At 37.6% G+C, this 13,525-nt stretch overlaps 1 protein-coding gene across 4 annotated transcripts in view; it reads left to right on the top strand.

Annotated features, from left to right (window-relative positions):
• Window positions 1–13,525, top strand: part of RANBP3L (RAN binding protein 3 like) — a 37,973-nt gene that overhangs the window by 10,236 nt on the left and 14,212 nt on the right. For 3 of the 4 annotated variants that reach the window (XM_064437989.1, XM_064437987.1, XM_064437986.1), the window contains exons 3-13: window positions 124–160; window positions 773–850; window positions 1,935–2,009; window positions 3,188–3,262; window positions 3,911–4,035; window positions 4,496–4,599; window positions 8,383–8,467; window positions 9,570–9,669; window positions 10,783–10,913; window positions 11,855–11,975; window positions 12,533–12,675. In XM_064437989.1, the coding sequence (XP_064294059.1) occupies window positions 124–160; window positions 773–850; window positions 1,935–2,009; window positions 3,188–3,262; window positions 3,911–4,035; window positions 4,496–4,599; window positions 8,383–8,467; window positions 9,570–9,669; window positions 10,783–10,913; window positions 11,855–11,975; window positions 12,533–12,675 (1,074 nt within the window). The remainder of the gene's footprint in view (window positions 1–123; window positions 161–772; window positions 851–1,934; window positions 2,010–3,187; window positions 3,263–3,910; window positions 4,036–4,495; window positions 4,600–8,382; window positions 8,468–9,569; window positions 9,670–10,782; window positions 10,914–11,854; window positions 11,976–12,532; window positions 12,676–13,525) is intronic. The other variant, XM_064437990.1, reaches the window with a different exon arrangement.

The following is a 13,525-nucleotide window of genomic DNA, read 5'->3' as shown; positions in this document are numbered from 1 at the left end:
GAAACTAGAAACAAGACTGCTTTTAGTACATATATGCTGGAATGATATACTTTGTGTCCTGTTCTAGAAAATGGCTGTTCTATATTCCTTGATCCTTCCACACCTATGTTTTTTTTTTTCCAGCGGCCTGCAGAAGACCTAGTTTGCAAAGCTGAAAATGGTAATAACCACCTCATTGAAACAGTATAATAATACACTGGGTTATTCATAGGTCTGACTGTTGCTTGCGAGAATAGTGTTTTGACCCTTACTTTGTATGAGCAGGGACATATGCCTCTTAGTAGACTAAGACTATTGGATTGTAGAGCTATTAGTACTGCGTCCTAATATGTATGTCCCTGTCTTACCTTAAGAATTCTTCCATTTTACCTCTTATATTTACCAGAAAGCCAAACTCCAGAAGCCATGAAAAGTGGCTAAGTATGTTTATCAGCTGTATGAGCTCCTAGGTGCCCTTTCTATTTGTTTAGGCTACACTGTAATTTAACTTCTCATTCTTAAGTGTATTCTGAGCTTGTGGGTTCTGAACTGATTCTAAGTGCTTAATTTAGGTTCCCTGAACTTAGTAGAAATAAAGAAGACTCCCTAGGACTTTGTGCCAGGTGTTGACTGAGATTCCAGAGCCCTCATGCTCTTAGGTACTGCCTTAAAGCTGTTCCTGTAAGTCATTCCTAGAATTTATTGTGTTCAGGTTTTAATTCTGTATCATAACATTGTGCTGAAATCTCCTGCCAGACTGCCCCTGCAGAACATTATATTTACTTTTCTCTAGATTTCGTTAGTTTTTCCAGAAAGCGTGCAAGATCATCATCTTTTACTTCCCAGAAGTCTGACTCTCAGTCTAACACAGGTATGATGTTTAGCTCCAGTCGTGTTTTAATTACTATAGTTCTGTATTATCATCTAGTAAAGAAGAGAAGGACTTTTACTGTCTAAGAAACATTTCTGCACTGTAGAAATGCTGCAAGTTATGAAAACTTAAACATTGATATAAACTTTGTGGTAATTTCCAATAAATCCCTTTTTAAATAAAAATATATTAATTTTCCATACTTACATAATATTACATAAAATAGTGAAAAATCTGTATATTTCATATTGTTTCCTTGAACTGCTCACACAGTCAAGGGAGGAGGAGGGCTGGAAAGAAATCAGATTCCCTGCTTGTGGAAGAGATCAGTGTTCCGGGGGCAGTCCCTGAAAATGTAAAGCACTTTCCAGAAGCGCCCCTCCCTCCATCCTGCCAACAGCTGACCTGGAAGGCCCTTTAAGGACTGTATGTTGTTCCCATGGGAAATGCCCAAAAGTCACTGAGGCTACTGTGCAGAAGAACTGATCTGTTTTTTACAGTGCTCATTTAACATATGGATGGGACCAGAAAGTTATTTCTGAATTTAGGCATTAATATGTGTACACTGTATTTTGTTTTATCTAGCCCTGTGACACACCTGAATGTAGCTAAAAGGTTTTAAGATGAGCTAAGTTTGGTTTACACTGAAAATTATATGGAGTTCATACACAGAAAATAATAGATATGGTAGAAATTTTAGGGTATGCCTATATCAAAAAATAGAGCAGGATGCAGGAGGAAGCTTGTGTGTTTGACCTCTTGATTGTTGACACTGCTTAACTGATAGCTCACTCTCTGGTTCTGTTTTGAACCTCTCCAACCGGCAGCCTCCAAGACAGAACTGTTACAGAGTGGACTAGCTGTAAGCAGTGTGCCTGAGCCAGGCTGTGCCACTTGGCCTCAGAGACAACTCCAATTCTGCAGGACAGGCATTACTTAACATTCTACTTCTGAAAGCTGGTAGCTATCAGATAATAATTGATGCGACTGCCAACGAAGTCATGACATGAAATTGGCTAACCGTAAAATTAATATTTTATTTTTCCTCCAGACAAATAATAATTACAGTCGCTTGTCCTTTCAGAAACAACTCTTGCTCAGAGAAGAGGGAGGTCATCTTCATTTACCATCCTTCCTACCTTCCCACCCTCCCAGCCCGGTAATTAAAAAAACAAAGAAAACAAGACAACCAATAAATATTTATATAGAAAAGCAGGTATTAGCTAAAATAGAGGTGTACAGAAATGTTTTTTCTGCAGAACAGAGCTGGAGTGCATTGGACTAGTCTGGTATTTGGACAGGAGAATGGAGTGTTTTAGGAGAAGGACTGGCAGTTCAATAGAAGAAATGCTTTTTGCATTTGTTGTTAGGGAATCCTGCAGCACTGGGGAGGAATCTATAAATAATTTGGAAACAGGTGTTTACACAGTGTGGTCCAAATTATACTTGGAAAAAACAGAATGGAGTTAAAGTAATTACATGAATTAGTTTGCTTGCAATTTAATGGTGATGGTTCCTGTAGGAATATAATTTTCTATCCTATGAGGCTCTCTTCCACCTAACCAGTGACCCTGGGAGTATTATCCTGCTTACCACTAACAGTAATGATGTAGTAACGATGGAACTAATGGGAAGGATGGAGTGGTCTTAAATCCTAGTCTGTGTCTTTTACCAGAGAAAGGTCCTTGACAGACATTGGCATGAAGGACTTCTAAACAATCTTAAGAGGACTCATTGTTATAGCAACAAACCACACTCTTTCTGCAGTGAAAAAGTAGTGATTGTGTGTAGAGTATCAGCTGTGTCATTTTACAGGATGTGGTACCTGGTTGCCATCACTTTCTGGCTGGTGTTTGGTACCTTTATTAGAACAGTGAAAACATCAGTAGTACACTGCTGTCATTATAGTAATTATAAAAGCCTTTTTACCAGAACAGGGCAGGGCACATTTATTTATTCCTTTGTTCTTGGGACTCATTTACTCATCTTAAAAATGCCTAAGACTGGACAAGATAGTGTTGCCATTTCAATAGCTTCTGCAAACCAGCAGCTCCTGGTTTTCAAAGCTGAAGAAGAATTTTATAAGTTTAAAACATCCATTAATATCCAAAAGACTTCTCTCTCTGACGTAGCCAGAATACCCATGGGACTTTCTGTGCCTAAGTCTGCCCATCTATAAAATGGGGACAGTAACAGTTATCTCAGAGATCTTGTTTAGATGGATGGGTTGGAATATTGCTCAGCTACTACCAAAATATGGAGGGGTTACAGAAACCTGAATTAATAATTAAAATTTGTTATTACTCGTTATTAAAATTTAAATTCCTTGTTCTGTAGTAAAGAATAACAACATATTCATGACCTCAGCCTTTCTTCGAAAAAACCCTGACTTGATCAAAAGTACAAAAGAAGGTAACTGTCATTGCAATATTTCTTCACTGTAGTTCTACAGAGACGTTCTTAACAGATACAGAAGACACAAAAAGTGGCAACTCTTCTCTATGCTAGGTGATAGGCTTAGCATCATTATGAGGTTCATAACTTGTTTGTTTGACAGTGTAAATATCCTGTGAGCTCTGTTCTGAGCCTCTGCTCTAACGACTTAATTCCTGAATGGACTGAATATAACCTTTAATAGTGAAATTCCACATTTCTAACTGAATAACTGCTCCTGGAGAAGGCAATAAAGAACTCTATTGGCATCTGCAGGTGCAGGATTAAATCTGAAACACCAGAAGAGAGATTTAGCACAAAGCAGTAAATATAAGTATAAAGATATATTTTAAAACTTAAATACAGATATATTTTACAAATATAAAACCCTATATTTTTGTATATAACACATTATCTTTTTCTGATAGGATAACGGGGTGGGTGTCACTGCAGAGTCTTGTATTTTAGAAGGGATTACAGTTTTTCAGAATATGGGGCAAGTAAAGAACAATAAATGTTATTTAAATATGCTTTGAAGCTTTCAGTTAAAGAGGCAAGACACATAGATATGAATTAGATGTGAAGAAAAAGTCTCTGTTTAAATATTTTGTCTTTGTATTTTGCCAGGATCCTTGTCACAAAGTCAACTGCGCAATGTCATTAGACCTGCCATTTTACAACCCCCACAAGCCCTGGCCTGTCCTGAAAATCCTGTAGTATCTCTAGTAACTAAGAAAGAAGCATGTGCTCAGGTAAAAAGAAAAATAATGTTACTGGCTAATATATGTTTGCAGCTTAAATGATAATGGCTTAAAACAGCACTGTTTTTTAAATTATTCTACTGCATGATTTTCAAGAAAGTTCCCAAATCAGTCTCAGTGGAATCAATGGATCACTGACATGGTGTGAACTGTTAAACATGTGCTGACTGTTTGAAAAAAAGAAATTTCTCTGCAGGCTGTCTCAACTTTCAGATATCAGGGTTCTGTGGGAAAATCGTCTTTGGGGCTCTTCTGTATTTTGTTTATTTAGAAAGTAACATTTTAGCATTTTGATTAAGGGCACTGGCATAGAACACAGCTGGAAGAAGCTCTGCCAACTACCACATGTATATATCTATAGATGTATATACCTCAGTGACTCTGGATTTCTGGCACATCTGGCAGAAAATAAGCTTGGTCTAATTAATTAATCTGGTTTTATTATTCGTAGTTATCTGAAGACAGCTCTTATTCCTCAGCTGAGAATTCAGTAGGTTTCAAAACAGCAGCAAGATCATCTACTACCTTGAATCTTTCTAGCTCTAAAACAACACAGTAAGTTTTTATATATTATATTTCTACACTGTTTTGTCACATGAGCTATGGCATGCCCTTTTGTCCTACATGTCAACATGGTACTAAGCCCATGCTATCTGCACCTACACAGTGCTCACTAGTGTTTTTGTGTGGTGCCAAGATCTGTGGATACTGACATGAGCTCTGTATGCCATAAGAAACAGACTTCTGCTGGGAGTTAATCTCAGTGGGACAGTTTGTTTCTCATTAGCAACCCCCGAGCCAGAAACAATTTTGGTTTGCCATCTCATGCAGATTTGGCAGTTCAAAATATGTCCTGGTTTTGAATGTTTACAGTCACCTTTGTGTCCCTTTGGAGAACTCTATTCTGATTGCATAACTGCTGCATCTCATAAACAGATGCAAAGAAACTCAGGACTTATCAAAATATGTTAGCATATTGGACACAGGAGTCATGAAGAAAACCATACAGAACTGATTTGGAAGACAAGTGAATGCTGCAACTGATGCTCTACTTCCGTGCACATGCCAGAATTTTGGTATGAAAAACTAGCTGTGGTAATCGTGATGATAGGGCAGCATCTTTGTGCAGACAATGGTTGACCAGCACGGACTTCAGAATTTCTGCATGAGGAGGCTGGCTTCCTTGCCTAGGGCATTGCCCCGTGTCCTTGCCTCTGTATATGACTTTAAGAGCTCATACTGGTGCAAAAGTGGGCTATTACCTCTCTCAGGGAACTGGCTCATGAGAAAGTTAGGTCTGTGGTTAGCTAGCAGGTTGTCTTGTGGGTATTAATACTGCTTGCTGATGGTGGATGAGTGTTATCTACCTGGAAGTTGTGAGCATCAGGAATACACGTGAGATCAATTATGATGAGAGAATGCCATTTCAAAATAGCCTGGACCACAGATAATGCATTTGTGTTGTTGCCTCATTCCCCCCTCCCACCTAAAATGGGCAGAGAACACCTTAACTGCAAAGGATTTTATTCCAGTCTTCTTCAGATCTGGATAGGCCACAGATAAAAGTTCCTGCACACAACATTTGGGATGCACAGTGCCAGAGTTCTGAGGAGATAAGGGATTTTTAGATACACAGACAACTTAGATTCTTAATCCTATCAACAAGAAGAGCATCATTAAAGGGCAGATGCCTACTGTGATTTTGGAAGAGCCAGCATGTACTTCTCTATCACAATTAATGCTGTGATGATGCCTGTGAGGACTATATGGAGCCACAGGTCACGCTGGATTTCTGGCAGATTCAGAATGATGGTAATGCACATACTGGAAAAGCCAAAGGGAAGATGGTACTGACTTCAGAATCGATCGTATTGACACTCCAATTCTTTTTGTCTTCTGTCACCTACACAGTACCTAGGAAAAGGTAGATGAGTGGCGGGCGCTCTCTTGTGAAGTAGATAAAGCAGTGGAATGCAGTGTTTCAGTTCTGACAAGTTACAAGACTTAAAAGCCCTTATGCTGTTTCTCTTCCTCAACAGCAAGGATTGCTGCTGCCTGCAAACATCCCTCTTATTTCCTCTCCTCTTCCACCTCTTCTTCTCTGTGTGATATGGCTCTGTATAGAGATGAATGAAAGTGGTTTGTTAGCCCTCTGCAGTTGCAGCAGTTGTCCATGTCCCAGAAAACCACCAACAGTTCCATTTCCTGAACTTGCTGTAGTATGGAATCGAAAAGGAGAAATCTGCAGTTTCTCATAAGTGACAGAAATGTAATGCTTGAAAATGTAGGCTTCTGGCTGTGTATTCAGCTTTGCACAAGTATTTGTTTGGAAAACTGCAGGGGTTCAAGGCCAGCTCTGGAACTAGCAGCTACTCAGACCCTTCTGGACACTCTGAGAAGGACAGTACTTGGATCTACTCACTTTCCATAGTCCTTTTCCAGTATCCACATTTCTCCTTCTCCCATTCTTCGTTGTTAGTAGTCATTCTCTGTATTCAGTGCCTCTGTTTTGCATCTCCATGGCAATGTCACCCCTGGCACACTTGGTTCTTGTCCTGCAGCAACATAAGGGTACTGAGGTTTTAATGAGACTTTTAAGGCTAGCACTTCCAGTTAACTGTCTGGAAGAAGAAACATTCTGCACTGAGTACTTTTTCCTTAGGTTTCTGAAAATAATCAAAATCCATTTCCCACATTATTTCTTCGAGACAAGGCTCTAGTGTCTGATTCTTAGCTCTTCTGGAGTGCTGTCCTTACTGAGGTGCTACTGGAGCAGCCTAGAAGTAGCAGATGAAATTTCAGGATGGAGATTGATCACAACTCAGTGACTTCTAGTGGGGAGTTTTCTTAAGGATAAGAAACTCATTAGTTTAAACACACTTCAGATTCCCTGTTCATGGCCCAAAACACATAGGAAAAGCTTCAAGGCTGAAAAGAGACAGATTTCTGATTTCTCTTTCTTATTTGCTCCTAGTCTTAGCAATGCATCAAGCATGAGAAAGTTAAGGAATATTTTTTTCCTTAAGCATAAAATGGAGGTAGCTATTACTTGGGAATTCCTTCATCCTACATGAAGAGATTTCAAGCACACTGTAGTTGTGAACACAGAAGCTAAGTTTTAGACACAATCATCAAAGTTCTGGCAAAAAAACCGGCTTATTTACAGGAATATTCTCTGCATGACATAAGCCCTCCCAAGGGTAATAAATGATCTGGAAGAGCAGATAAGTAGTGCACAAGTATGCAGTTTGTGACAGAACATCAGATCGTCTTCCTGCCAAGTTGTCCTTCTGGAACAGAAAGAGACAAGAACTTGGATGGTTTTGCCTTTGCCAGGAAGAGATGCAGCAAGTTTGTTTTGTTGTTTTGACCAACAGAACAAACAAACAAAAAGCAGTAGGAACAACTTCCAGACAAAGAAGTTTATAAGGACTTTTCTAGTGACTTTTATAAAAAATGGATCCTGTTAAAGTGGCTATGTAATTAAGCTCAAATCACAACTCTACTTGTAATGGAATATGCTTGAACATAATCCACAAGTAACATACTTTTTACAAGTTGTGACTATGTCATTATTTAAAAACACATTCACCTTCTTCTCTTAAAATGTCCAGAGAGGTAAGACGCTAACTGAGAGTAGTTAAACTCCAGGTAGCAATGCAAAAAAAAAAAAAAAAAAACCAAAAAAAAGTTTCGTATCTGGAAAACCTGAGACACTAAGAAGGAAAAGGGAGAGAAGAGAAGGACTAGTGTTTTTTTAATGTAACTTTTGCCAAAACCAGTCACACTCCAGATCCTAAAAATAAAGTGATTTATCTACTGTATGAAATTTCCTCCCGATTCTGTATCCCCATACTATAGTTAGCCAGTGCCAAAGGATTGCAAGTATTTAGTTTTCTTCACTTCTCATTTTAAGTATAACTATGGAACAGGTCATTTGAAAATGGAAAGAAGATCTTTCTTTCCTGTTTTAGTTACACCTCATCATAAGCCATCTGCTATCATACCTTTACGCTTTTGCAGAATTTATGTGAACTGAAAATGTGTGCATTAGAATACACTGCCTCTCCTCCGCCTTTCCAAGATGTTAGGTGAAGAAGAAGGAATGTTGTTTTGCTCCTTGATCTTTTCATTTAATGGACTTCAATAATCTTTATGAAATACAGTGTGTTCCTTTTGTGAAATGTTATGTTGAGAATATTCTCAGATTCTCTTAATGAATTCGATTACTTATCATTTTTTGTTCATCTTTAATGTAGGGTGTGGTAACATAAATGCATGAACTTTACAAAGTTCTAAATAGTTCTAAATCATTCTTATGTTATTTTGTTCCCACAGAAGCCAGTCGTTTGCAGACAGAAGCGTACAAAACAGCAGCAATTCTGATTTTGTGTTTGGAGAAAACATGGTTGAGAGAGTTTTGGTAAGATCCGTAAATGCTGACAGACTTTTTAACAAGGTTAATGTATTTATAAGTATATTTTTTTTCAGAGATTGATTCTTTTTAGCTTCTCCTGTTCTTTTAAAGATGTGAGTAAATATGATTCCAATGACTGTTGAGGAGAAAATGTCTAAATATTTGCTGTAGGAGGGGTAGGCATCCCTATCTTCCCCATCCTAGATAAGTACTTTAATTAATAACCCATACCAGTATGCATTTCCTCTCTTTTGCTCATTTTTTGACCTGAAAAAAAGCTTTTTATATATTCCATGTAAAGTGGGACAGCCACAATATGGGATAAGAGAATGTGGTCCCCACGACTCTAATAGTTTCATCATAGCTGTTAAAAGATGGAAGAAACTAGTATAAGGGGAAAACTGAACACCCATCCTAGCCAGTGTCCATGTTAAACTATACTGTGCATGCTGTAAGATAGCTTAATGGATCAAGTCCTGAAGGAAACTCAGACAAAAAGGTGGTTCCCAAGCTGCACCATTTAAAATGGAATTGAAGTTCAGATTCTAGTAGTAGAATGAAAACAGTATGCATATCTGCCAGTGAAAAAGCTTGGCAACCATATGTCTGGGTTATGACTTCTGACCAGAATTTAGTTATAAGGTAGGAGCTGAGCTGCTAAGCATTGTCAGGAGCGAGAAGCATTAACTTAGACATGCCTATGAAACTTCATCTGCAAAAACTGAGGGTCATGGAAATTTTCAATTCCTCTGAGGTTAAGTTTGTGGTGTTTGGGAATCTTAAACTATTCTTCTGGGGCTTAAATGCTTAAACTGGGAATTAGCTGGTACTTAAACATCTAAGTATTTCAGTGCATTTAAACCCTAGTCCAGGATTCATACAAAGAGGCCGTTCTTCTTGGTGGAAGAATGGTGTACTGATATTATGATAATAAAATGTCTTCCACTAGAGACTGAAATTGTATCATCTGTGTCAGTTTTTACCCTTAAGATATTAAAATTGCTAATCTTCAGCCTACCATGCATTAAATGATTCAATGTTCTGTTTGAATGAAGTAACACGGCCATTTTATTGAAATAGGAATTATAATTTCCACTGTTTTTTCTAGAGTCCTGAAAAGCATCCCAAGCCATGGAATCAAGCTGATTCATACAAAAGAGAAATAACATCCATGTATATAGAATCTTTTCATGTCAGTGCACAACCAAGTAAGCATACTCAGCAAACAAATACAGTTAGCTTTATTATTGTATATTTTGCTGCATCTTAAAGGATGTCAAATGAGTGGTGGTCAATGATTCTCATATCTTCTCAAGTTATCCAGTCACTAGTACACTTGCAGTATGTGCCAAAATCTGTGTTCAGAAAGCAGCTGCAGTTTGGTTTATGACGTTTGAACTGCACTAACTTCAGAATGAATGATCTAATTTACTCTGGAAGGGGTGGAGTTTTAAAGATTATTATTATTTAATATTTGAAAAAAACTGCAGTGGACTTTGTGAATGCCTTTTGGACCACATTTCTGAAGTAAAATTTTAAGCTGTGAGCTGCTTGTATTTTGTGGCTGCTCATACTTTGCCATACTTGTATCTAATTGTTGGACTGAAACTTCCATACAGGCAGATTTCAGGGGCTGTTTGTGACCCCGGTGTGAGCTTTTCTACTAGGCAAGCCACGTAGATGTGGGCAGTGATGGAATCCCAAGTAAGCCCCTATATAGAGTCCTCTTGCCAAAGTTTGCATCCCTCTTTACTAATGGATGTATTGGATACTCTTACTTTGTATGAACATTCTTACAAGTAAAAAACGAAATAAAATGAAAGCCTATGGAAAATGTTTATAGATTATGCAAATATACAATATTTTGTAACAATGTTGTTCCTTTCAAATCTTAGCCTTTTGTGTTCCTGTCAAATATTTATTGTATGTGTGTTACTAGACTGAATATTGCAGATTATTTATTAATCTGCACAGCAATATTATATACCAGTTTCATTTGGAAAATCAACTTCTAATTATTTCGGGCTTGTTTCTGCAAGTTGTCCCTTGGGGCAAACCTCTGCAACTGCAGAGAGCCCTGTTCAATCCAAAATGAGTCTAAACAGGTGAGACTGTATTTTGCAGTATTCCAGCCTTTTTCTTTTTCTCTTCTATTTACTGCTTTGGCCAAAAACTTATTAATAACACTAAATAATATCAGACACCACAGGAATTACTGAAGTCACAAGTCATCCTATGTGCTAGTTCTGTTGTCTTGAAAACATTCCCTCTACAAAAAGGATTTCCTTTTTCCTTTTTTTTTTTTCCCTTTTCCCCTACAGAAACAGTGTTGTTGAGGAATGCAACACTAATTGAATCTGCAGGTGCTTGTATTTCCAAGCCAGTGGAGAAGATTCTGTTAGATAAAGTTGACGTTATAACCGGAGAAGAAGCAGAACACAATGTATTACAGGTGTGTATTTCATAAAACCTTGATGGTGAGCAGTTTTGTTGTTGAAAAGAATATCTAGTCCTATTACAGATTGCAGCAATCTGAAAATAACTTCAGTTTATATCTCAAATTTTCACTTTTTTAAGATGTGCCTCTGCTAAGCCATTTTTCTGTAAGCTGATTCTTACTTTTTCATATATTTGTTCATTTAATACTCCCTTTCAGTGACTGCTTCAGAACTGCATTCTATGGTTGTATTTTATAACATTTACACAGTATACCAGCAGTAACGAAAACTTCAAAACTGGAAGTGATTTCAGCAAAGACTTTTTTATGACAAAACTTTTTTGGGAAAAAAGCAGTGTGTTGTCAAAGTAATTAATTTTATAATTCATCTAAAATATCAATTATCTTTCTGGCCCAGCAGGATGTATCTTGCTATTCTTCATCTTCAAACTGTTATTTTCTCAGAAAATAGCAACGATGTGTATGATTTTAAAAATCTTATCATTGAAAGTTACATTATTTTATCATTGATTAAATCTTTTGTCTTGTCAGAACATGGAAGTTTTACTCTCTTTGGAGTAGTACTCTCCTAGCAGTGGTACTTGTATCCCGAGCTGCATAATGTTTCTAATGAGTGAGGGAACAAGATTGCAGAACACTTGCAACAAATTCAGCTGTGTTAGTGGATATCACAGATGAAGAGTTAATGAATATGAAATAATTGAAAAAGTAAACTGGGATTCGTGCTGAATATTTTCTATGGCTGACAGAAAGTTTAGCACAGATCTGGGAGCCATTTCATTTTAAGTAACAATAGTGATATATCTATATATGTGTCTTTGTATACATGCATATGGATGTATTAAAAGCTGTATTAAAAGGCTTAAAAACATAAAGTTTTAGAACCAATAAAATTAACACTGGCTGGCAATTTCCATCATGTATTTCTCTTTCAGATCAACTGCAAGCTCTTTGTATTTAGCAAGCTTTCTTTAACCTGGATTGAAAGAGGCAGAGGATCCCTGAGGCTTAATGACACTTCTAGCAATAAGTGTGGAATGTTGCAGTCAAGACTGAGTAAGAATTAAATAATGAAGTAACACATACACAAAACACTAACTAACTTGTATTATTGCTGGCCACAATAAGGTTATTTCAGAACATTTAAAACTAAGTAGCTAGTTTTATTTAAGTCAAGTTGCTGAGAATCTTTTTAGCATTGCCTGGTAAAGTTAGCTGCATTACAGACTGAGGCACAGGGTGTTTTTCACTCAGTTTGTACACTCACACTTGCATGTGTTGTTAGGTTCTGTATCTGCAAAGTATCTTTAGCTCAGCCACTAGTCTGACAGTTTGGTCTTTGTTGATTCTGCTTTTCCAGGAGCACTGTTTCAAGTTACTTCTGGAATGTTGTTTTTACTGTGCTGTCATTTTTTTTTTTATATTGAAAGAAACTAATATATTTCAGTATTTAAAAACATAATTTAAAAAAAAATCTCACCCTGTCAGGTTTTAGACCAAATTAGAAAAAGTAATTCATGAAAATATTGGTTGTATGTAAGTGGTAGCAAAAATGGTTGCAGTAAAAATGAAGATGGTTCCAATGACTTATCATATAAACCTTCTGATTTTAGTTATGCGAAATCAAGGCAGCTTGAGACTGCTTCTCAACACCCGACTCTGGGATCAAATGATTGTAAAAAGAGCAAACAGAAAGAGCCTGTGCTTCACTGCAACAGACCAAAAGGACCACTCTGTTCAAGTATTTCTAATTCAGGTAAGCAAGAGATAAAAACCCCACCCAAATCCCTATTTCACCTAGGATTCTGAAGAAGACTTGCTGAGGCTTTGGTTTTAGCAAATGGCCTTTTATGATCTCTCTGGCTATACTTAGCTTAGCTGTTACATGGCTTTTATGATGAAATGAGTTAGAAGTGCTATCCCTTGGTATTAAAAAACAAAAAAGGTGTGAAGAAGGGTTATGGCCTTAGGACAGACATTTCCAGACTTTGTGTTCACATACCACTGATGGAATAGGTATCGTTCCAGAGTCATACACAGCAATTACTCTTTCCTACAGAAGGAACACTGTAAGAATTTCTACACAGGTAGTTACATATTCATAAGTTACTTTGGTACAAGGCAGCGGCTTTCTGCCATGGTTCTTCACACAGTGCTTGCAAAAATCCATCCAGTGTAGGACCTCCATTTCTCAGCTGAGGAGAACGCAGATTTTGCGATGTCACCTTATGTAAGACAATAGTCTTGGGAATCCTGGTTTTCTCTATCAAGGGCTGATAAGTTGAGGATGGAAATGTGGTGGACTTATTTGCACATAAATAGCACATATGTCCTAGTTTGGGAAGTAAGAGCAACCGCGTGAGCTTAAGGATGTCTCCAGTTCCCCTATTAGACCTTTCTGGGAAGGGTTCAGCCTGCTGGGCAAGAAAAATAAGTCACCACTTCCAGGAACTGTCATGTCGTACACAAGCAAACCACCACACACTGAATATGCAGGCACTGTAAGTGTGTCGCATCCAAACAGTGATTGACTTACCTATGGCTGTGCTGCACAGCTGGTCTGCATGTGAGAATTAGAAATGCCCTATATTTCCAGATGTGCTGCA

This window comes from Phalacrocorax carbo, chromosome Z (assembly GCF_963921805.1).
Source record: "Phalacrocorax carbo chromosome Z, bPhaCar2.1, whole genome shotgun sequence".
Taxonomy (NCBI): Eukaryota; Metazoa; Chordata; class Aves; order Suliformes; family Phalacrocoracidae; genus Phalacrocorax; species Phalacrocorax carbo.
Note: the sequence above shows the minus strand (reverse complement) of the source record. Positions and strands in the feature narration are given on the sequence as shown.